This window comes from Dipodomys merriami, unplaced genomic scaffold (assembly GCF_024711535.1).
Source record: "Dipodomys merriami isolate MVZ:Mamm:240054 unplaced genomic scaffold, mDipMer1.0.p SCAF_63, whole genome shotgun sequence".
Lineage (NCBI taxonomy): Eukaryota > Metazoa > Chordata > Mammalia > Rodentia > Heteromyidae > Dipodomys > Dipodomys merriami.
The window spans coordinates 852990-879414 of NW_027206213.1; the positions used below are offsets into that span (position 1 = coordinate 852990).

Consider the following 26425-nt stretch of genomic DNA (forward strand, 5'->3'; position numbering starts at 1 on the left):
CTGTCTGCGACTGCGCACCCAGACTAAGATGATGGCGGCGGTGGTCACCCGCCGGGCCTGGAGAGCTGCGGCTACTGCCGCCGGGCTGCGCTGGCGGTAGGTGACGGCCCGTTCCGGGGACCCCGAATAGGGCTCCCGCTGGGCGTCTCCGGCGGAGCGTTCGCCGTCTCGCTGCCTCTTCTCAAGGGGTTAGGGTCGTGCATTTGATGGAGGCCCAGGCCTGCCCCTGTGGCCTGGCATCCGCCCGCAGGGGGGCGGCTGTGGGCTGGTGTGGCCAGGCCGCCCGAGCTCTGGCCGGATCGGGTACCTCGCGAGGGGCACCTCGGAGGCCTGCGGGCCCCATCTTCAGAGAAGGGACCGAGCTGGCTTTAAAGTCAGTATCCCCTCGCTGGTCAAGCACGTGCATTGGTTCCCTAAGTCCTTTAAACAAAAACCAGTGCCTTACCGAGGCCTGGAAAGAAGACGTGACAAGTCCAGGGTCACACATTTCCAGAGTGTTGGAACTATGAGGACAATCGACAAGCTTGACTTTGCCAGCACCACCCTGCTTCGGCCCCCTCTGCACTTTGGCCCACCTTTGCCCCACGTTTGCGCCCCCCCCCCCCACCTGTGGGGCGTGTGGGGCGTGTGGGGCCTGAACTCTGGGCCGGAGCCCTGGCCCTCAGCTCTTCAGCTCAAGGCTAGCACTGTACCACTTGAACCACAATGCCACTTTCCAGCATTTTCTGCTTATGTGGTGCAGAGGAATTGAATCCAGAGCCTCATGCATGCAAGGCAAGCACTCTACCACTGAGCCACCTTCCCAGCCCCACCTTTGCCCCTTTTCTTTAGGTTTCCCCAACAGGTCTGTCAACATTGCAGGTGTTAGACCGTCATTTTATTTCTTCAGAAAAATGCCTCACAAGGTCTGGGTAGAGTGCTTGCCTTGCATGCACGAGGCCTGGGTTCAATTCCTCAGCATCACATAAGCAGAAAAAGCTGGAAGTGGTCTGTGGCTCAAGTGGTAGAGCGCTAGCCTTGAGCAGAAGAACTGAGGGACAGCACCCAGGGCCAGATTTCAGGCCCCACGACCGGAAGAAAAAAACCAAAAAACAAAAAACGCCTAACAGGGAGTTAGAGTATTAGAGTTTGAGTATTCAAATATTTGGTGTTAATGGTGCTTCTGAAGTGTAGATAATTTCAAGTGGCTTCACAGATTCCTTGATTCCTCATTTAGAATTTTCCCACAATGTTATTAATGCTAATTCTTTTGTTCTGAATCCTTGGTGCCAGCTCTATCCAGTAACATCTAAAGAAATTCACTTAAGTTACAGGCTCACAACATCCCGTAGTCTTTACGTACAAATGATACTTAAAGATCACCAAAGATGGGAAGAGTGGTAGGTCATCTGTATTCCATTTACTTGATGCCTACTTTTTCCTTTATGAATACCAGAATTTGGTTTTGTAAGAGAAATGTGACACAGCTTGTTTGTTACGTTTTAGGTGAAAAGCAGAGAAAAATAAGTTTTGAAGTAATTGTGTGTGATCACAAAGATGTCTCCTGTGCTTAAAATTCTATGAAATCATAGTTGTAATGCATAGCAATATTTAAAGTTGATTATTACAGTAGATTATATCACAGTTCTTAGTGGGTTTTTTTTTTTATTTTTTTATTTTTGAGTCCAGTTGTGAGGCCTGAACTCTGGGCTTGGGCACTGTCCCTCAGCTCTTCAGCTCAAGGCGAGTGCTCTACCACTTGAGCCACAGCACCACTTCTGGCTTTTTCTGCTTATATGGTGCAGAGGAATTGAACCCAGCCCTCATGCATGCAAGCAAGCGCTCTACCACTGAGCCACCTTCCCAGCACCAGTTCTTAGTTTTTTTTCACTACTAAAGTCACATTTTATTTTATACTGTACAGTAGTAGTAGTAGTACTTTCATCACTTGGATGTTATATAATTATATCTCCTGTAATTGAGAATATGAGTCTCCCTTTGATATTTATCTGTTTTTGAAATTTTGGCATTATTTGCCAAAATAATAATGTGTATGGAAATAATGTGGTTGAAAAATGAAAACAAAGTCAGGTCTATAATTTTTCTTTTCTTATTTTTTTCTGTTCTCCTTCTCCTTCCCCTCCTTCTCCTCCTTCCCCTCCTTCTCCTCCTTCCTCCTCCTCCTCCTCCTTTCTCCTCCTCCTTCCTCCTCCTCCTCCTCCTCCTCCTCCTCCTCCTCCTCCTCCTCCTCCTTCTTCCTCTTCTCCCCATCCCCCTCCTCCTCCTCTTCTTCCTCCCCCTCCTCCTCCCTCCCCCTCCTCCTCCTCCTTCTTCTTCCCAGCACTAAGGCTTGAACTAGAGCCTGGGTGCTATTCCTAGCTTTTTTTCACTTAATGCTGGCACTCTAGTACCTGAGCCACACCACCACTTCTAGTCTTTTCTGTGGTTAATTGGAGAAAATAGTCTCCCAGACTTTCTTGCCTGAGATGGGTTTGAACCACAATCCTCAGACCTAAGCCTCTTGAGTATCAGGATTACAGGCATGAGCCACCAGTGCCTGGCTATATTTGGTTTTATTATATTGCTAATTGTATTTAAAATTTGCATGCCTTTTTTAATGAATGAAAAGCAGAAACTGAATTTAAATGATTAGATCTCTTAAGATGTCATTTATTATTTGTTTCAAAATGTAGACTGTGTCATATGATGAATCCATATGTCATCAAGAAGCAATCGCTGCATCAGTTTGTACGAAGATCCCCTTTCCCACCACATCCAGCCTTGCATCACGCAGGTAAAGTTTCACCTCTTAGAGCAAAATATGACCGAGAAACTAATGGAAGTCTCAAGGATTTTTATGAAATATGAAGTTGCAGATTTTTTTATTCAGGGATTTTAAAAAATGTAGTGTTTTAGTTTTATTTTTCTATTGTAACTATTTGCACAAGTTATATCTAATAAACCTGTGAAATCTTAGAGTCCTTTTAACATATCCCCTGGTGCATGAGTTGCTTGACAAGTGATTTCTGAATTGAAACTATTGTAGAAAGAAGTTATACATGGAATTTGTTTCCAAGAATCAGGCATATTTGAATCTATTGCTTTCCTTATTTTGATAGGAAAACTTCTAAAATCAAATTTATGGCTTTTATCTAGACCTTCAGATTTTAAATGTAGTTTTCTTTGTCAAAATCAATTATTGTAGATTTGTTGGCAGAATTGTGGATAGTCTTTGATTTTTTTAATATTGGAAATAAGTGTGAAGATAGAAGTTTAAAACAATTTTGAAGAATAATCACTGTACTATGGTTAGGGAAGCTTGGGAGAGTGTGTCTGTTTAAATGCCTCTATCTGTGGCTATGGGCTGTAAGCATATGATTCAAGTTGTCTCTCTTTTTATCATTAATATGATCACCTTCCTTTGGCTATAGTCAGGTTTTGACTGCAGTGGCTCAGGGCATGCCCTTAATCAGGGTAACATCTTACCTCTTCTGTGCACTGGAGGAGAAGAATGCTTCATGCTTGCCTATTCCCTTGCACAAAAGAGTTTAGGTGTGTATAATTGAGTAATCAGCACGTCAGACCTTTTTAATTAGACTTAAATTTTGCAAGACTAAAGTATATGGTCATATATACAGGCTTTATATTGAATACCTGCTAATTTTAATATTGTTACTGATTTTAAGCACCACCAATCTGTTGTGGATGTCATAGCAAGCATAAAAAGAAAAATATTTTATATCAGATTCAACCTGTTTTAACTCTTAAGACATTTTCAGGAATATTTTTCTGGATGCTAGATCTAGGAGTCTTATTTGAAATACCTAATTAAACCAATTATGATTTTGTTATTCAATTTAGTCTTTTAAAATGGCTTTTCAAGTATGCAAAGAGAAAAGTTATCTGGTAATGTTACATATTTTCATAATTTTATTTCAGGCATTTTGTAGAGAACATATGTTCATTTGGGGGTGGGAGCTGTAGTGGAATTTTGAACTCAGACCCATACACTTGCTAGGCTTTACTTGAGCCCTCTTATGCTCTTAAATGATGTGGTTGTTGTCTTTCACATTTATAGTTTTTATCTTCAAGTATTTCGTTGTGTAAGAATAATTTTCCTCAAGTGGACTGTGAAGCCAGATGTAATTCTTCAAATATTAGTAGAGTGCCTAATATATGCAGAGACTGGTAACTAATAAATTGTTAAGACTGAAAAAGAAAAAAATTGGTTCAGAACCAGTTGAAGGAACTTTGCAGTCCTTTATTCATAGAAAGTGATGTTACTTTTTTTTTTTTGCCAGTCATGGGGCCTGAACTCTGGGCCTGGACACTGTCCCTCAGCTCTTCAGCTCAAGGCTAACACTCTACCACTTGAGCCACAGCACCACCTCCAGCTTTTTCTGCTTATGTGATGCTGAGGAATCAAACTTAGGGCCTCATGCATGCAAGACAAGCACTCTACCACTGAGCCACCTTCTCAGCCCATGATGTTACTTCTTTCTTTAATATTTCATTTGAAAAATTGTTCCCTTATAATGCAAGCTTCTCTTAGGAATGTCTCAGTTGGAGGCATAAATATTTTATTTTATTTTATTTTATTTTATTTTTTTTGGGTCCAGTCGTGGGGCCTGAACTCTGGGCCTGGGTGCTGTCCCTCAGCTCTTCAGCTCAAGGCTAGCACTCTACCACTTGAGCCACAGCACCACTTCTGGCTTTTTTCTTTTTGCTTATGTGGTGCTGAGGAATCGAACCCAGGGCCTCATGCATGCAAGGCAAGCGCTCCACCACTGAGCCACCTTCCCAGCCCTGGAGGCATAAATATTTTAAATAAAGTGCTTGAACATTGAAGTTTGATTTTTTTTTTCTTTCTTTGCAATTTATCTGGTCAACATGTCAGCAATTGATGTCAAATTAGGACATTAACTTAAGCAAAAGGTACAGGAGTTTAATTTCTGCTTCATTCAGAAAATGATTTAAAATCATTTCTCAGCTGTCAAGCTAGAATTTTCTCCCTAAATGGCCAAGAAAAGCACTGAAAGGCAGTGAATATAACTCAGTGGTAAAAACACTTACCAAGCATGTGCCACCTACTATATGTTTTGCCAAATTTAATCACTTTCAATTTAAAAACAAAACTATTTCTTTTGAGAATTTTGTTTCTCCTAAAATATATGGCATGATGATAATGACAAAATAGGAAGACTGATCTTAAGCCCATTTTCCTTTGATGCTTAGCATTAACTGATAAGAATTAACAGTACACTGGTTAAGATTCAGTACCAGAAAATTGTCCAGATTTGAGTTCTGGTCATTTCACTGACTCTGAATGATTTGAGCATTAATTTCCTCATTGATAATATAGGGCCCTGGTGGTTCATGAATGTAATTCTAGCTACTCAGAAGACTAACATCTGAGGAACAAGGTTCAAAGACAGCCTACGCAAGAAAGACTGAGATTCTTATCTCTAACCACCAAAAAGCCAGAAGTGGAGCTGTGGCTCAAATGGTAGAGCACTGCCAGGCCTTGAGTTCAAGCCTTAGAACACACACACACACACACACACACACACACACACACACACACACACACACACACACACACACACACACACACACACACACACACACACACACACACACACACACACACACACACACACACACACACACACACACACACACACACACACACACACACACACACACACACACACACACACACACACACGAAAAAGGATAAAGCTGGAAACATTTCATCAGTATAGTGCTTACCTGTCATGCACAAAGCCTTGGGTTTGGTTCCTAGCACTGCTGATAAAATAAAAAGAAAAATAGACACAGTGTTTCTGAGATTTATTTTGTAACTAATAAAGGTTTGTTTAACCAGTGTATTTATTGTTTTCAAATGATGAAAACTCCAATGCTATTCTTTTGTTCTGCAAGTTTCCATAACTGCAGGATAGTAAATTAAAGATACTGTCTGTTCTCTGTTGCATTAATGAATTCGTTCCAAATATAATCATAGTCCTAGAAGAAATACACACAAAATGAGTCTATGAAGATACTATTTAAATATTTCAGAAAATAATTCACATAGATGTTCACTTATATGATATTTTATATTGTTACCTACAGTAAGATTGGACAAGTTACTTAACATCTCTGAAACTCATTTCCTTTATGAGGTACAAAATGGCAAAAATAGTTCTTCCCCTGACTCCTGCCCAGGTTTCACTATGTGGACCAGGTTGTACTTGAGCTCATGATCTTCCTGCCTCAGTCTCCTTAGTGCTGGTACTACACATTTGTGTTTCTATACGTAGGTCAGTCACCTTTTTTTTTAGTAGTTCATGAGGCTTGAATGCAGGGCTCGGGCACTGTTCCTGAGTTCTTTTGCTCAAAGCTATTGCTCTACTACTTTGAGCCAAAGGCCCACATCTGATTTTCTGGTGATTATTTGGAGATAAGAGTCTCATGGACTTTACTGCCCTAGGCTGGCTTTGAACTACGATCCTCAGATCTCCACCTCCTGAGTTGCTAGTAACTTTTTCTTTTTTACTTCTTTTCTTTCTTTCTTTCTTTCTTCTTCTTTTTTTTTTTAACCAGTTGTGGGGCTTGAACTCAGGGCCTGGGCACTGTCCCTGAGCTTTATTTATTCAACGCTTTCACTCTACCACCTGAACCATACTGCTACTTCCAGCTTTTTCTGTTTATGTGGCACTGAGGAATCCAACCCAGGGATTCATGTACGGTAGGCAAACACTCTACCACTAGGCCACATTCCCAGCCCAATAGTAACTTTTTTATAGGGTTGTTAAAAGCATACATTCATTTTACTTTTTATTTATTTATTTGTTTGAGTTGAACAAATTTATTTTTCAGAGTAGTGTTGTTAGAAATAAACAGTGGGTTTAAAGTGTAATTGATTACATAGGGAAATTCCAAAAATAAAGCATACATGCATTTTAAGCACTTGCCTATGTATCTGGCATATCATAAACAAATATTATTGCTGTTATAAATTGTTGAGCTTATTGTTTTTAAAAAAATGGTAGCATTTTGGAAAGAAGTGACTATGCCATTGTATTATCTTAGTGTCATAGTGATGGAAATCTATAATTAGTACTATGATAGCCATTGGTTCCAAACTGCAAAACAGATTTATATGACTTCTGAATTGTGATGTTTACTTGAGTAATATCCTATTTAAGAGTAAGATATTGCTGAAATCTGGTGAATAATAAAATTTTCTAAGTGATCATCATATTAGTATAAAATCCAGTGCAGCTATCTTAAATATAGGTGTATTTCTTTCTTGTTTTAACTACTGCTTGTTTTCTCAACTTGGAAAACAAAGCTTTTGGGGCTTCTCTTTTTCTTTTGGTTCCCTGAAAAATGAGTACTTCATAGTCTATAAACTTGTTAGCTCCTCTTTTTTTTTCTCCTAGCATAACAACCTCCTTCTTTTTCTTTTTTAGTGCGGCACATGTTTATTCAAACACAAGATACCCCAAATCCCAACAGTTTAAAGTTTATACCAGGAAAACCAGTTCTTGAGACAAGGACAATGGATTTTCCCTCACCAGCTGCAGCATTTTGCTCCCCTCTGGCTAGGTATATTACTGTTTGTTTTGGCTTTTACTGAAAAACATAAACAATTGATGTTGATGTTAAGACAGCCATATTTACCTATTGCAATTTTATGTGGCATTGCATTGATTTCAACATATTACATACTTTATTTTCTTTTCAGTTATGAGATAAAAGAACAGTAAGACTTGATGTTAGAAAACTTTTCTCGTGAGCTGGGGATATAATTCAGTGGTAGAGCTCCTGCCTTTTATGTGTTCATGATAAATTTTATGTTCTCTTTATAAATCTGATGGTTACAAACAAGAAAATTTTGCTCAATTCACTTTATAAGTGCCAAATATTTCACTCAGAACGATAAACTATTAAAATTATCAACTATGGCATAATTTTTTAAAAATTTGTCAATAGTTTTTAAATTCACGAAAGACAAGTTTAAATGTATGTCAGAAATGAGAAAGCACAAGTGATAAATTTTTTAAATGCAATCTGTTGAGCCAGTAGCCACAGGAATCATTTATAAAAAGTAATATTAAATTTTTAAAATGTACATCTGTTGAGCCAGTAGCCACAGGAATCATTTATAAAAAGTAATATTAGAGTCAAACAACATCAACTAAATGTTTTTCTTTTTGTGCATGCTAAGCACCCATTCAACGACTCAATTATACTCTCAACCCTAATTGAAATATTTTGTCACTTCATCCTAATACTGATTGCTAAAGATATTGTGAACATAAAACTGAGATTACTGGGCTGGGAAGGTGGCTCAGTGGTAGAGCGTTTGCCTTGCATGCTAGAGCCCCTGGGTTCGATTCCTCAGCACCACATAAGCAGGAAAAAAAAAAGCCGGAAGTGGTGCTTCTGTGAGACTCTTATCTACAATTAACCACTAGAAAAACCAGATGTGGTGCTGTAAGCTCAAATGGTAGAGTGTTCACCTTGAGCTGAAGAGCATAGGGACAGCCCGGAAGTCCAGAGTTCAAGCCCCACAACCGACAAAAAACCACTGAGATTACTATTTTTATACAAATTTCTATACAGCAATTTTGTATATCTCATTTAGAGGAACTAGAGACAAGTCACAGAAATAGATTTTAAACTTTCTAGTTATTAAATATGTATATTTCCTTTGACTTAAACATAAACTTCCCAAAATATATCTTAGTGCATTTATTTTTTCACACTTTTTGACACTAACTATAATATGAAATGTTTTACTTGGTAATGAAATACATGTATGTGAAACATGTAGAGGAAATAGAAGAGGAAATGCATTTTTGTCATCATGGAGTTTGAAATCAGTGCCAGGACGCTGTCCCTGAGGTCTTTTGCTCAAGGCTAGTGCTCTTCCCCTTGGAGCACAGCACCACTTCCAGTTTTCTAGTGGTTAATTGAAGATAAGAGTCTCATGGACTTTCCTGCCCAGGCTGGCTTTGAACTATAACCCTCAGGTCTCAGCCTCCTAAGTTGCTAGTATTATAGACATGAGCCTAGCACCTGGTAAAATGAATTTTTTTTTTTTGGTCAGTCGTGGGACTTGAACTCTGGGCCTGAGCGCTGTCCCTCAGCTCTTTAGCTCAAGGCTAGCACTCTACCACTTGAGCTACAGCGCCACTTCCGCATTTCTGATGGTTTAATGGAGATAAGAGTTTCATGGAGTTTCCTGCCCGGGCTGACTTTGAACCATGATCCTCAGGTCTCAGCCTCCTAAGTAGCTAGGATTACAGGCATGAGCCACTGGCACTCGGCTTTGAAATGAATTTTTATATCTCCTTTTTTTCTTATAATGTTCAGAATTATTTTTAAGTTATTATTTTAAATAAAATAATAAAATTCCAATGACTACATTATTGATTTTGCAAGTATATGCTAGAGTTTAGGAACACTGTCTTACAGAATAGTCACACATGTACACATAGTATGTGTTTATTGTAGCATAGTTGGTAATGGTCTGAAAATAGGGCTAGGAAGTTGGCTCAGTGGTAAAATGCTTGCCTCACATGCATGAGGCCCTGGGTTCAATTCCTCAGCACCATGTAAGCAGAAAAAGCCAGAAGTGGCGCTGTGGCTTAAGTGGTAGGATGCAAGCCTTGAGCTGAAGAGCTGAGGGACAGTGGGTGCCCAGGCCCAGAGTTCAGGCCACATGACTGACAAAAAAAAAAATCATCTGTAAGCCAAATGTAAGCTCCTGAAAAGAAGGCTATCTGTCTCCCTTATCATTGTCTTGCTAATGCTTCAGACACAGCTTTGTTATTCAAAAATGTCCAAATATTTGCCGAGTGAATGAATGACTGAGTAAATGAATAAATACATAGTATTCTATCTTCAGGAAGGCTTTTGACAGTCATCCTTTTGTTTGTATCCAAGTAACTCATCTCTTTATTATCAAGTCCTACTACATTTTTTGCATGTACCACAGTTGTTTTATTCACTAGTTGATGAACATTTTCAGGGTTTGGGGGAGCTGTTAGAAGTAAAACTGTATGAATATTCATGTACAAGTCTTTGTGGAGCATATATTTTCATTTCTCTTGAGTCAGTACCTAGAAGTGGGATTGATGGATTGATGGATAAGAAGATGAAACAAAACTGGCCATGAGTGTATTAGCTGGTGATAGGTAGATGGAAGAGGTTCTTTTACTTTTATTGCCACTTTTCTATATGTTTGAAAATTTTCATATAAAACATTTTTGTTATTTTCTGTATTCACAGGCAGTTATTTAGAATCGAAGGAGTAAAAAGTGTGTTCTTTGGACCAGATTTCATCACTGTCACAAAGGTATATAGAGAATTATAGAAAATAAGACTTGAAGTATTTATAGCTTTTTTGTAGTCCAGTGCCCTTTCCTAGAATTTTCATTCTTTTTTTTCACCTAGTATAGAATTCCCATTCCTATTGTCTTTAACACATACAAATTTTTAAAAATCAGATTGTCTTTTCTAAAGTCAATCATTTAAGAAAAATTTTAAGTTGAAATTAATTAGCATCCAGACCTAACTACACTCTGAATGCTTCATTTTTCAGAAAAAAAAAAATCCTTGAGCCACAGCAAGTCACATGCAGTGTCCAAGATTATATGACTAGCCAACAGTGAGACAACACTCAACCTTGGCAGGACTAGAATTCAGTTTCCAAGTGTTATTTCAAGTGTCTTTACTTGTTGTTTAAAATGTTAATTGTTCTGAATTCTCAGAAAGCCCTTTCTTGGCTATCATAAAACAATACTCCCTACAGGAGTGAATTTGTTTTCTTTATTACATTTAACCACTTAATATTTGTTATTTTGTTACCTGTCTTTCCTTCCTACACTAGAATGAAAACTCCATGAAGATAAAGATTGTCTCCTAAAATAATGACTATTACATAGTAGGCATAAAAAGTCATTTTTTGAAGGAGACAGTGATACAGAATTTCCTGAACTAAATTTTGTGCTTCTAGTGCTTTTCCTCAAATGAAAGGTTATGGTGAGCAGATGTGGGTTGACTCACCCTCAGCCATTACCTTTGTAACCAATGGATAGATTTCTACCCAATCTTTGCTATATTTTAGTTTGTATTTCTCTCTCTTTTCTCTCTATTTATTGAGATAATTCCATTTGTTGAGGTAGAATTCTATTCCAGTTGTCAAATAATTCATTAAAATATTACCTGTGCGGGGCATGATGGTACAAGCCTGTAGTTTCAGCACATGGAAGGGTGAGGCAGGGACATCACAAGTTTGAGGCCATTCTAGGGTATGTAGCAAACCTTTTCTCTAAGCAAAACAAAACAAGCTGGGCACTGGGGACTCAGGCCTGCAATTTTAACTAAATGAGAGACTGAGATCTGAGTATCTCAATTCTAGGCCAGTCTTGGCAGAGAATGTGATGGTCTCTATCTTCTGGAGGGTAATTGGACACAGTGGCATATACCGTGATTCTAAGAAGTCTAAAGATTGGCAGATTACAGCTCAGGCCTGTCCCTGGGTAGGAATTAAGACCCTATCCTAAAAATAACCAGTGAAAAATCAAGCTGGGGCATGGCTAAGTGGTATCATGTTAGCCTAGCAAACATAAGGCCCTGAATTTAATATATATTTATTTTCCTAAATACTAGACATATTACTAGTTTCATGCTATGTCCATAGCAGTGCCTGCTTCTTAAACCTTTTGTTTACTGCTTGGTACTAAGTTCATGACAAAAATAATCCCTTTATCCACATTAGTCATTTTTGAATAGTATTTTAAGTGTAGATTCTAGCTAATAGCATCTTAAATCTAGACTATATTTCTATTTTCTCAAAAAAAAGTTTCCTTAAATAAAATAAAGAATAATCCACGTGCTGATGGCTCACACTTGTAATCTTGGTTACTCAAGACGCTGGGATCCAGAGGATCGAGATTCAAAGCCTTTCAAGGCAGAAAAGTCCATGAGACATCAAAGTAACCAGCAAGAACTGAGCTTGGAGGTATAGCTTGTGTGGTAGAGCTAGCTGAGCCAAGTATGAGACCCTGGATTCAAACCTTGGTATTAGCAGAAAAAAGGACAAAACATGTTATATTTTTATTTTGAAGACATTGGTATTATTTAGGTATTTACTAATCTTTTTATTTATGGGAAAAATGTTGTCTAAGGATATAGATCAAACAATTTTATGGAATCTTTTTTTCTTGCAGAGTGGCCATTATTCCACAGCATCTTTGAATTTTTCAACATTTTTTATGGAATATAATATAAATTGAACTTTTGAATAGCCGTGGAATGGCCTATGTACTTGCTTAAGTAGTTCTAACTTATTTTTGTTAAAAGAATGAGAGAATCTCTTTATCTTTGTCTTTAAAAATAGAGAATCTGGGCTGGGAAGGTAGCTCAGTGGTAGAGTGCTTGCCTTGAATGTACGAGGCCTTGGGTTTGACTCCTCAGCTCCACATAAGCTGAAAAAGCCAGAAGTGGCGCTGTGGCTCAAGTGGTAAGGTGCTAGCCTTGAGCTGAAGAGCTGAGGGAGGACTTGCAGGAGCTTACCATCATCTAGAGATCTGTCTGCCGGAGCCTCAAGACACCAGAAGAAATAGATTGATAGTTGATGAAGACCTCAGTGATACTGAAAGGGCTGTTTATCTGCTCAGTGCTGGTCAAGATATCCAAGGAACAAGTGTGATTGCAAATCTTCCAGTTTTGATGCGACAATCCCACTGCACCTCAGAGAGTCTTGCCAAAAGTCCTGCATGTTGCCAATGTGGAAATGCAATTAACTGCTATGGTGTCATTCCTGACCATCCTGCAGGAAGAATGAGTGCCAATCCATACCCAGAATTCAGGCACCATAACTGACACACATGCACAAAAAAGATAGAGAATCTGTTCAATATTTTAATTCTCTGCATCATATGGTATCTTTTAATATTTTAATAATTCTTGCCTGTATAAGGCATGGTACATACAACACACTTGATAAAAGTTTGATGAGTGAATACATTGTAGACTGTTCCATTGTGTCTTTTAACTCTATATGTGACTCTTGAGTAGAGTCACATATTTTGTAGAAATGGGTGCTGTTGTAAAGTCTATATAGGAAATGTGCTTGGAAGGTTCACAGTGGTATTCTGAATTTGTCTTTGCCCTGGGTTTGAAATACAGAATTTCCCTTTATATGTTTGTAGGAAAATGAAGAAATAGATTGGAATTTACTGAAGCCAGATATTTATGCAACAATTATGGACTTCTTTGCATCTGGCTTACCCCTGGTTACTGAGGAAACACCTGCAGGAGAAGCAGGTAATGTGTTGAGTAATTAATATTTATCTTTTTCCAGACTTTTCTACTTTGTTCACATTTGTCTTGATTGTAGAAGTGATTGGAATACAGATTTTTATCATTTGTTATGTTTGGCTTTGGTGCCAATATCAGAAAGGGTAAATATATGTATGTATTTATGCTTTTTGAAAAATTTTAATGTAAATTTGATGATTGCACAAAGGTAAAACTTTCCATTATGAATTATTTTTCCTGTGGTGTTTGGGATAAACCCAGGGTCTTGAACATAGTTTGACAAGCTCTCTATTACCGAGGTAAGTCCCTAGCCCTCAGTTACAAAGTCTTTGTACATGTAAGAAATAATGTAATGATCATTAGTTTGACCTCCACTTACTTTTAACAGATATTAACTCTGTGTGTATGTGTGTATGTGTATATATGTGTGCATGTGTGGGTTGTTGAAGATCAGACAAATGCTCATTTTTTGCCGTAGTTGCTTTAGATCCTTTGTTACTTTTTTTCTGGTTGGTCATGAGGCTTGAACTCAGGGCTTGGGCACTGTCCCTGAGCTTTTGTGTTCAAGGCTAGCATTCTATCACTTTGAGCTACACTTCCAGTTTTGGGGTAGTTAACTGGAGATAAGAGCCTCATGGACTTTCCTGTCTGGGCTGGCCTCGAACTAAGATCCTTAGATCTCTGTCTCCTGAGTAGCTAGAATTACAGGTGTGAGTCACTAGCACTAGTTTTTAGATCCATTTTGAAATAAAATATTAATGATAATACAAATACTCTTATTTTCCCTTACCTTTTCCTTTGTATTTACAGAGATGTGTGAACTTGTTTTGTTGTTATACTTTACTATGCATGTAAGTCTGAAGGGAATATATAGTATTGTTTTTTTTTTCTATAGTCCCAAATTCTGGGATTATAGACATGTGCCACTATGCCTTCTTCTCATGTTTGTTCTTAACCTTTGAATAACTTACGTTATACTATTACTTTATCATTACAGTGTGATATCTTTGAAATATATCCATTAAAAATATAGTTTTAGTTCATTTCAATTGGTGAATGATATTCTATTATATGAATAAACTACAGGTAGTTTGTTCCTTTTTACTTATGTTCCAGTTGGTCACTAGTATTGATTTCTATTAAAAAGACTGATGCAGGGGATGTTCTTATGCAAGTCTTTTGTATATGTGTAAAATATGTGGAATGCTTTTGTAGAATATGTTCCTAGAAGTGGTTATTGTATCATAAATGCTAATTGACATTTACATCAGCAGTATATAAGAATTGCTGGGTTTTTTTTTTTTTTTTTTTTTTTTTTTTTTTTTTGGATTTTAGTATTATATCAATTTTGATTTCCTGATTTTTTTTATTTTTTTAAAAATTGTTACTACATAGGTGATATACACAGAGGGGTTACAGTCAGGTAATGAGTACATTTCTAGTGTCACCTCTTTCCTCGCTCTCTCCCAGTTTTTCCCTCCTGATCCCAAGCACAGGTTGTATAGTTCACTTTCAACATAGTAATTTCCTGATTTTTTTTTTTTTTTTTTTTTTTTTTGTCGGTCGTGGGGCTTGAACTCTGGGCCTGGGCGTTGTCCCTTAGCTCTTCAGCTCAAGGCGAGCGCTCTACCACTTGAGCTACAGCGCCACTTCTGGTTTTCTGGTGGTTTTATTGGAGATAGGAGTCTCACGGTCTCTCCTGCCCGGGCTGGCTTTGAACCGCGATCCTCAGATCTCAGCCTCCTGAGTAAATTGCTGGGTTTTTTAAATAATTACTTTTATTGTTATAAGGGTTATGTAGAGAGGTCACAGTTACATAAGTCAGGTAAAGAGTACATTTTCATGGTGTGTATGTATGTGTATGTGCCAATCCTAGGAACTCAGGGCCTAAGCATTGTCCCTGAGCTTTTTTTATGCTAAACACTATCATTCTACCACTTGAGCCACAGCCTCATTTCCATGTTTTGTGTTCATGGACTTTCCTGTCTGGACTGGCTTTGAACCTTGATCCTCAAATCTCAGTCTCCTGAGTAGCTAGGATTACAGGTGTGAGACACTAGTACCAGGCTAAGTTTCCATTTTTTTTGTCATTATTTAGTATTCTTTTCTTCCCTCTGGTCTGCTTCCTACTTCCCTTTCTTTCTCTCTATTTTTGGGTCCTAATAACCAGGACTCATGCATGCTCAGTGTGTACTTTACTACTGAGCCAAACCCCTAACTCCTTTTGCTCTTTTTGTTTTTGAGACAGGGTTTCACTCTACAGCTCAGGTTGGCCTCAGACTTGCTATGTAATTCAGATTTGTCTGTCAGGACTGGCTTAGAATCATGATCCTTAGATCTCAGCCTCCTAACTAGTGAGGGTTACAGGTGTGAGCCACCAGTGCCTTGTACTATTTTTTTAGTCCTTGAAAATGAGCAAAATTTATAGATGTGGTAAAACTCTCAAGCTCTGACATGATAAGTATTTAAATATGCTCAACTTCATTACTAAATGTTCAGTGGATCAGTATTTCTTGTTTTCTTTAGAGAATCATGTTGTCCCCAAACTATGACGTATTTCCAAATAACATGTTGTTTGATTCTATGTTTTTAATGAATCATGAAGTCAAGAATTATCCTGTTTTCTCTCTCTGCTGTTTTCTAGCTCTTTTCTAGCTCTTCCCTAGCTCTTCTGTTTTCTAGCTATTTTCTCTCTTTTCTAGCTCTCTCTTAGCTCTTTTCCTCAGCTCTCTCTCTTTCCCAGCTCTCTCTTTCCAAGCTCTCTCTCTTTCCCAGGCCTCTCTCTCTTTCCCAGGCCTTTCCCCACCGCGTGGAGGGCCAAGATGGCCTGGTGTCAGCTAGTACGATGAATAAACCTACCCTTACCTGAAAAAAAGGAATTATCCTGTTTTAATAGTTGTATGAATACAAAATTTCTACTATTGTTTGTGATTGTTTCTAGGTTCTGAAGAAGATGATGAAGTTGTGGCAATGATTAAGGAATTGTTGGATACTAGAATACGGTATGTGCTCCTCTCTCTACCCCAAATCAGATGCTGCATAGGCAGTTTTCATGATAGCAATGGACTCTTACTTGTCCATGAAGTTACAGTAGAGTGCCAAAATAAGCACAAATTAATAAAAGCCACAATAAGTAACTATAAAAATTGAATTTACGGTATATAATTTTTGTATTCATCCAAAAATATAATACACCTGCTAGAAATGTGGCCTGAGTGATAGAACCTGCCTAGCAAGCCAAAGCTTTGTGTTCAAACCCCTGTAACCATTCACAAAGGAAAAACATGAAGATGACAGGGCTAGGATATAGTTCTATGGTAGAGCACCTGCCTAGCAAAATAAAGCCCAGAATTCATTGCCACCACCACTGGGAGAAAAAAAAAAAGATAACAAGTCTGTGGTGTAGCTTAGTGACAGAACACTGATGTTTAGTTCTTAGCTCTGTACAAGACAAAATACAACAATTAAAATACCCATAGTCAAGGATAAATATCCTTTACAGTATTGATTTGGCATTGTTATATTGGCAGTACGGGGGAAGCCAGCAACTTCCTTAGCTTGCATTCTATCACATGAACCATGCTTCTGTCCCTACTTTTTGCTAGTTGCTTTGGAGATGGTATCTAGCAAAGTTTTCTGTTTGGGCTGGCATCTAATTTTGATCCTCTAGATCTCAATCTCCTGAATAGCTAGGCATGGGTTACTGGTGCCTGATAGTATTAACTTTTTTAGAAAGATAAGAGGGCTTTAAATTTTTCTTAGAAAATTAAAAATATCTTAATTTGGAGAAAATTGTGAAGAGAAGACTACCTACATTTCAGGCAATTGGCTATAAAGATTTAAGTTTCAGGAAGTAAAGAATAGTAGACTTTGCTTTTGCTTACAGTAGACCACTAATCCATCTTTTTCAGATAAATTGTTTAAAGGCTTTAGATAAGCTGTCAAAAGCCACCTAAGGTCGACATACAAAGATGTGGTGAGAAGGGAAGCCCAGTGAAACCTTCCTTCAGCATTTTCTGATTGTTGGTATAATGCCAAGATATAAAAAGCTGGGCAGAGTATAGCAGCAAAGAATCAAAGAAACTATTAAGCTTTCTGAAAGTTTGTTTAGATGGGAAGAAAATTTAAATTCTGGGTTACTAATGCAGTCTTGGTTAGTAAGACTAAAATCCCAGAGAGCAGGGAAATTAAGAGGGTAAATTTACATAGTTAGTAACAATATTATATTCTAGAAAATCACCAAGAGTATGTTTTTTAATGTTTTTACCACAAAACATGCTAACTATGTAGTAGAGAGGGAGATAAGGGAGAATGATGTAGAGGATGACTAATGAAGAGACATTGTAAGCTCTTGAGCTATATACCATTCTATAGTGTATATATTATAAAATATCATGTGTGCATTTTAAATAAATATATACATCAATAATTTTATCAACTAAAAATAATTAGCTTAAAAGAAAGGAAGTAAACCTAACCCTCAGATTCTTCATTATGGGAATGCATTTACTTATTCTTAGCTGTGTAGGGGAAGAGATAAGTCAAACAAGCAGCAACTGGAAAGCCAAACAGACTTTTGGCAGTTTTATTGTGCTAGGGACAAAAATTGGAGTTTAGGCTGTGTCAAGGGGGTTGGACCTCAAGAAACAACTAGACTCTTGTTTGGACTTCTGGGAGAACTATACCCTTGAAATGGAATAACGTAGAAATAACTAAGCTAATAGAGCTGCTTAATTCAAGAATAGATTGCTCTGGGTACCAGTGGCTCATGCCTATAATCCTAGCTACTTGGGAATCTAAGAATGAGAGGCTCAAAGTTCAAAACCAGCTCAGGCAGAAAAGTACTCTTTTCAACTCAAAGCTACATGGTGCGTGCCTGTCTTTTACCTTTTTAGGAAGTTAGATTGTGAGGACTGATGGTCTAGGCTAGCCTATACAGAAAAGTTCACCAGACTTTATCTCAGTGGAGGAAGCTGGGTACATAGTTTGTGGCTGTCATTGCAGCTATTACAGGAAACCTAAAATAAAAATAGGTAGATCATAGTCCAGGCAGGTACCTGGATGGAAGTGAGATCCTCCCTCAAAAATAATCAGTGCAAAGAAAAAGAATAGTGATAAAATGTTTAGAAAATGGAAAAAAAATGTTTAGAAAATGGGAAGCCCTGGGTTCATAATCCAGTACTGCAAAAAATAAATAAAATAGAACAGATGAGCTGTTGCTAGAAGATCGGAAAAATCCTATCTGATGTAATATAGTACTGAATCACCTTATTTTTTTCATAGAGTCCATTATTTAGTAAAAAAGTTATGTCATATATTGAAATTAGAATAAAAGAATAAAAGATTCATAGATAACCTATATATTAGAACTATACTGGTCTTTAAGATAACTATGACTAAAAAATTCAAGAAAATAGATGAAAAGATGAAGAATTTCATCAGAGAACTGGAATCTGTAAGAAAAATAATAATTCTTGAGCTAGAAGTAAAATAACTTAAATACTCATTTAATTATTCTAACATCAAATTAGTTACAGCTGAGGAATGGATTTGTATACCAGAATATAGATCAGTAGAAAATATCCAGGTTGAAGCACACAGAGAAGAGAGAATAGGAAATTCAGGGAAAAAAACATGAGAGACATAGTATATGACAGAAGGGATCTAATAGTGCCCTATAGGGTTTGAAATATACCTAGAATTAAAATAACATGACCTAAATATAAAATGTGGGGAATGTAAGTGTTTTAAGGTCTTGGAATCTAGGAAAACAATTCAATATTCTGTAGAGAAAACAGTAACTAGTAAAAGATTCTATAACAAATAACTGTGCAGAGGGGGGAAATTAAATACTAAAAAATACTCGATTGATCCAAAATGATAAGATGGTAATATAACCGCAAATATCTTGATGGTTGCATTTAACAGTATGTTGGTTGTCAACAAAAAATAAGGTTGTAAGACTAAATGTGAAAAACATGAATGTGCTACTTAGGAGTATGCACTTTAAATCAAAGGTCACAGGTTGAGAATAAAAAGATGGAGAAATGTATACTAATTGAAGAATGAATTAAAAGAAAGCTATGAAGGTATACAGATATCAAAACATGTACCTTACAGCTAAAGATAGTATTACAGATACAGAGAGATCTTTTTGTTGTTGTTGGTGGTGGTGGTTGTGGGGCTTGAACTCAGGGCCTGGGCTTTGTCTTTGAGCTCTTTCACTCAAGGCAGTACTCTATGCTCTACTTTTAGTTTCCTGGTATTTAATCATCAACTTTCCTGCCTAGGCTGGCTTTGAACTAAAATCCTCAAATCTCAGCCTTCTGAGCAGCTAGGATTACAGGTGTGAGTCACCAGTGACCAGTGACTTTCTTGTAGGCAGGACTTTCTTGTCATCAAAGGATACTATTTATGGTACAAGATGAAACAGTAGATTTTATTGTATATGTAGAATGTGTAAGGAACTACAAATTAAAAAAAATACAGATACAGACTGGACCAACAAGTATTTTATAAAAGACGATAATCAGATACCACTAAGCATAATAAAAAAGGGCTCAGCCTCAATCATTACAAAGCCACTAGAATGTTTAAAATCACGAAGATTGACACCACCAGGGATTAGTGAGGATGCAGAGCAACTGAAACTTCTTTACTGCTGTGGGAATGCAAGTATATATAACTCTGGAAAAATATCTGGCACTGTTTACTAAATCTGCATGCATTCACACTTTTTTTTCTACACAGAAATTTTTATTGTAAGTCAAATACATTTACTTAATATATGTATTTCATGTTTTTTGTTTCTTTTTTTATATATTTTTTATTGTAAAAAATACTGTACAGAGGGGTTACAGTTACATGAGTAGGGTAATGAGTACATTTTCTGTTGAGCATTGTTACCTCCTCCTTTGTTTTTCTCCTACCATCCCTTCCCTTCTTAACTCCCCAACTCCGCCCCCTCCCCAAGTTGTAAAGTTAGTTTTCAACATAGTGTCTTGTACATCTCATTGTTACAATGGGTCAACCTGTATCCTTGTTTCAGCATTTTGTTATTTCCCTTCCCCTCCCCAAATTAGAAATATGTATATACAAGATGAAGAGGAAATAAGAATGGCCAACAGACACATGAAGAAATGCTCAACTTCTCTAGCCATAAAAGTAATGCAAATCAAGACAACATTGAGATTCCACCTCACCCCAGTTAGAATGGCTATAATCAAGAACTCTAATAACAACAGATGCTGGAGGGGATGTGGCCAAAAGGGATCCCTACTGCATTGTTGGTGGGAATGTAAACTTGTTCAACCACTTTGGAAAGCAGTATGGAGGTTCCTCAAAAAACTCCACATAGTGCTTCCCTATGACCCAGCAATCCCACTTGTGGGCATTTATTCAAATGATCACAAACAAGGTCATACCAAAGCTACCAGCACACTATGTTTATCACAGCATTATTCACCATAGCTAAGATATAGAACCAACCCAGATGCCCCTCAGTAGATGAATGGATCAAGAAAATGTGACACACACACACACACACACACACACACACACACACACACACACACACACACACACACACACACACACACACACACACACACACACACACACACACACACACACACACACACACACACACACACACACACACACACACACACACACACACACACACACACACACACACACACACACACACACACACACACACACACAGAGGAATTCTATGCCTGCATCAGAAAGAATGACATTGCCCCATTTGTTAGGAAATGGAAAGACTTGGAAGTGAAGTAAGCCACACCCAAAGAAACATAGGTCCTATGGTTTCCCTTATTTGCAATAACTAGCATATTTCTAGGACAAGCACAAAAGGTCAAAAGCTATGTACATATGACCATATAAGATGATGCTTTAGTGAAATGAACCCCAAGATAGGGACACAAGTGGTTTTATCCTTGCTGTTGTTTTTAATGTATTTATAATGTACCATGTGATTTTTTTTTTTCTTAAGTATGTTCTTCCCCCATGGTATAACCCTTTTTTTTTTTTTTTTTTTTCCGGTCCGGTCCTGGGGCCTGAACTCTGGGCCTGGGCGCTGTCCCTCAGCTCTTCAGCTCAAGGCTAGCACTCCACTACTTGAGCCACAGCGCCACTTCCGGCTTTTTTTTTTCTGCTCATGTGGTGATAACCCCTGTTTTCACTGTATTTGATTCCGGTCCCTTGCATCTTGTATGTGCATTCACACTCTTGACTCAACAGTTTTGTTCTCAAGCATTTTCCAAGTAGTAAAGACATTAACAAGAATCTTAATTGTGGTATGGGAATGTGGCTTAGTGGTAGAGTGCTTGCCTAGCATACATGAAGTCCTGGCTTTGATTCCTCAGTACCACATAAACCAAAAAAGTGCTGTAGCTCAAGTGGTAGAGTGTTAGCTTTGAGCAAAAGAAGCTTAAGGGCAGTGCCCAGGCTCTGAGTTCAAGCCCTAGGACTGGCAAAAAAAAAAATCTTCATGGCTATTTAGCTATTTTTTTTTTTTTTTTTTTTTTTGGGTCCGGTCGTGGGGCCTGAACTCTGGGCCTGGGCGCTGTCCCTCAGCTCTTCAGCTCAAGGCTAGCGCTCTACCACTTGAGCCACAGTGCCACTTCCGGCTTTTTTCTTTTTGCTTATGTGGTGCTGAGGAATCGAACCCAGGGCCTCGAGCATGCAAGGCAAGCGCTCTACCACTGAGCCACCTTCCCAGCCCCCTATTTAGCTATTTATAAAAGCCAGAAATTAGTTATCTAGTAATACTAATTCAAGTATCTATCAATAGTAGAATGGATAATAAATTATGGCATATTAACTTAGTGGAGTATTATGCAGCAGTGAGACTGGATGATTTAAGAGAAGAACCCAGATACAAAACAGTGAATACACTTTGATTTAGATATAGAATTTGTCTTTGTAAATTATAAATTGAAGAGTAGACAAAGCTAATCATTGGCCATAGAAATTAGGATGGTAGTTATATCAACAAGGGAATGATTAAGACAAAGGGAGACATGGTAACATATGTCTATAATCCCAGATACTTGAACTGAAATCTGGGGATCAAGGTTCAAGGCAAGCCCAGGCAAATAGCAAGACCTCATCTCAACCAACAAGCCAGGCATGGTGAGACACAGCTATAAGCCCTATGAGAAGGTGTGTAAGACCAAGGTCCAAGGCTGGTCCTGAGTAAAAATGTGAAACCCACCAGGCACCGGTGGCTTATGCCTGTAATACTTCTTACTCAGCAGGCTGAGATCTGAGGATCTTGGTTTGAAGCCAGTCCAGACAGGAAAGTCTGTGAAACTCTTATCTCTAATAAACTACTCAAAAAAAAAAAAAAGCCAGAAGTGATGGTCAAGTGGTAGAGTGCTAGCCCTGTGCACAAAGAGGCTCAGGGACAGCATTGAGGCCCTGAGGTCAAGCCCCAGGACTGGCAAAAAAAAAAAAAAGAAGATCCTACCTAAAAAATAATTAAAGCAAATTGTTGAGGATGTGACCCAGTTGGTAGAGTGCTTCCCTAGCAAGCAAGGGGCCCTGGGCTCAAACCTCAATAGCACTGACAAAAGAAAAAAAAATCCCAAACTCTGAGCTATATTAAAATTTAAACTTCTGTTGTTTTAAATGTGTGACAAATATTCTGTGGCCCCAGGCCGACTGTTCAGGAAGATGGAGGAGATGTAATTTATAAAGGCTTTGAAGATGGCATAGTACAGCTGAAACTTCAAGGTTCTTGTACCAGCTGCCCCAGTTCAATCATTACTTTGAAAAATGGGATTCAGAACATGCTACAGTTTTATATTCCAGAAGTAGAAGGTGTCGAACAGGTATGCCAATATTATGTTTGTATAAATATGAAAAAAAATGACCCAACTTTTTCACCAAGGCAAGATCTTTGTGTTTCAGTTGTTATCAGACTTGAAGCCTTTTTATTTTTTTAATCTAACTTTAGTATTTAGAAGCAACAGATATGTGCCAGGCATTTATATATATATATATATATATATTACTACATTTAATCTCCTAATAACACGGTGTATTAACTAACTCATCCCCACTTTTTACATAAGGTAACAGAGACTCAGAGACACTGTTGTTCTGATTACAGCAGAGAAATTATGAAAAAGGGATTCAAAACATCATCCAGTTGAGGTAGATTTTAGAAATCTTTCAAAGTGGAAGAGCTCATTTCTCCACATTATTCTCTCCCTGTGTCTATTTCTCTCCCTTTTTTTCAGGCTCTTATGTTGGGCCTCACAGATGCTGTATGTTCCATATCCCTAAACCCTTCTTATTTTAACCAGCAAGGAGCCAATGCAGGAATCATCCTTTGTTGTACTGTGAAACAGAACTTTGTGATAGGGAACTCTATCTATAGCATATTTGATTTTTTTTTTGTCTGAACAGGCCTGAAGAATATAGATAGCACAGTACAACATTTTCTTAGTGTAGTGTCTCTCATGGTAGTGATTCTTAGCCAAGAAGCTTGGCCTTCTGGAGAGAAGTTATCAGGGAGGGGAAGATTATGTGGAGATTAGAAACCTGAGAAAACACTTTAGATAAATCTGTGTCCTTACAAGAGGGTATCTCCTCCCAGCTTCTCTGAGAACCAATTCTGAGTAGCAGTATTGAAATCTGTCCTTTTGGTCCCATGTACACTAACCTTTCTTTTAAAGTTCTCATCAGTCTTCCATTTGAAATGAAACCCTACTTTAGCCCAAAGCTTCTTTTTGTGTGTCTCTGTCAGTGTTGTTCAGGTCTAACCCTTGAGAAGACTAGAAATCATATCCAGGTCTTTGTATTTCTCTGCAAAACTAGCCTTGTTTTCCAAATGTCCTTTACATATTTGTATGAAGTGAGTATCAGAAGCTTGTGCTTTTGGCTCCCACCTGTATACCTAACTACTCAGGAAGCTTGAGATCTGAGGGTCACAGTTTGAAGCCAGCCATGGCAGAAAAGTCTATGAGACACTTGTCTTTAACCAGCAAAAACTGGAAGTGGAGATTTGATCAAGTTGTAGCGCCTCAGCCTTGAGCAAAAAATCCAAGTGAGAGCACAAGGAATTCAATACAAAAAAAAAATCAAAATCTTATTCCAAATTTAGGAATCATTCCCTAAAATAGGAGTCAATTTATAATTTTTTTCTCTGTCATTTGTGGGGCTTGAACTCTGGGCCTGGGTGCTGTCCCTGAGCTCTTCAGCTCAAGACAAGTTCTCTACCATTTAAGCCACGTGCTATTTACAGTTTTCTGGTGGTTATTTGGAGATAAGAGTCTCACAGGTTTTCTTGCCAAGACTGGCTTTGAACCACAATCCTCAGATCTCAGCCTCCTGAGTAGCTAGGATTACAGGCATGAGCCACTGGTGCCTGGCGATTTATAATTTTATAAATCAGATATTCCTTAGATTGGATACACAATATTCCTTGGAAGTACATGTTCACTTATATTCAATCTAAAAGAAAAACTATAAGAGAATTATTTTTTTCATTGTCTCAGAGCAGAACCAAATTCACTTAGAATTTGGTTAATATTTGTTGGCTGTTTTTTGTTTTGTTTTGTTTTGGAGATGGAATTTTGCTGTGTTGCTCAGGCTGGTTCAGAACTGCTGGGCTCAAAATAATTCCGTATCTCAGCCTCCAAGTGCTGAGACTTCTTTGCTATCATGTGTGGCTCATCTAGACATTTTTTAAAACATATTTTTTGTTTCATTATCCATTATGGGACTCTTAAAAAAATTGTACTCATTGATTCTTCCATAGAGTAAAAAAGAAGAACCATTTTTATTCACTTGTCCAGAGGGAGTGATGCATTTTGATTTTAACTTAACTGATTGTAAACATAAATTGCCATTAAAATGTAGTAGGTGTGGTGAGGAGAAAAAGCTTTCATAAATTTGTATGATTTTTTAAAAATTGAATTATATCACTTACGTAGGTGGGAGCAGGGTTCATTGTTACATCTCCATACATGCTCTATATTTCAGTTTCCCTTCCTCTATCACAGTCACACCCTTAGGTAACTTTTCTTGTTTCCAGAGGTATTGCTCTTTCTTATCTGGATATACTTTTACTTATGGAAATATTAACCTTTTCATTTTTTCTTTAAGTATTTATTAGTATTTTTCTTCCTTGAGTCTTCACACTTTTAAGAGTCAGTTATTTTTTATCTGAATAATACTAAAGTAAGTAGTTGATAGTATGGTATTCTGGGTTTTTCTTTTTTTAAGAGACATATTTTTGTAATACTTTTACAGTAATAGTTTAGCTTAGCTCTACAGAATATATTCAAATAGAATATACTATAATATATAATGAAACTGCTTTAGAAACAATATACAAAGTTACTTCAGTTTTATGACTACATAGTAACAGTTAATTATTTATAGTCTTCTTTACCCAGCTGAGACTTGGGACTCTGCTACTGGAAGCCTCTTTTGAGACACAGAAGAGAGATCAGTTCTCTATGCATTTGTTTTTACTTTCTTAGGATACCAAGTTATGATTGTGAATTGTACTTAGGAACTGTTGATAGATTGATTTTTATTGGATTGCCAAGTATTGTTGTAGACTTCTTCAAGCAGGTAATTAATATTAAGACTTTCCAATCCTTTTCTTAATTCTTAAATTCTCTTTATTTTATTACTTTAGGTAATGGATGATGAGTCAGATGAAAAAGAAGCAAACTCGTCTTAAAATAATCTGGATCTTTTTGGTGGCACAGCAGTTGAACTTACTGATAACAAATAACAGGCTTTTGTTAATAATATGCTAAGGTAAAAAACAAAAAAAATCATATGCTAAGGAACTTGAGGATTAATAAAATATGCCCTGTCCTCAGAGAATGATATATAAATATTATATTTTGCTTTACCACATGAGTTATTTATAACCTCCTGAGTCATCCGTACACGTGGATTTTTTCCAGGGATATTTTTATTTTTGTTCATCATTTCTCTTGCTGCCTTCTTTGCATACTTATATGAAACAGTTTGAAAATAATTTTCTCCTACCTAATTTATTTGCTTTTTTTTGTACAGAATAAATAGGGAGAATGCTTTTGTTGTGTGA

At 37.6% G+C, this 26425-nt stretch overlaps 1 protein-coding gene across 1 annotated transcript; it reads left to right on the top strand.

The window, feature by feature from the left end:
- On the top strand, positions 1-26425 carry Nfu1 (NFU1 iron-sulfur cluster scaffold). Its single transcript, XM_070004481.1, has 8 exons — positions 1-96; positions 2673-2773; positions 7458-7593; positions 10285-10351; positions 13212-13326; positions 16262-16322; positions 23009-23183; positions 26006-26425. Exons 1-8 carry the CDS (start codon positions 29-31, stop codon positions 26048-26050), a joined length of 768 nt encoding a protein of 255 aa, XP_069860582.1. The 5' UTR covers positions 1-28; the 3' UTR covers positions 26051-26425.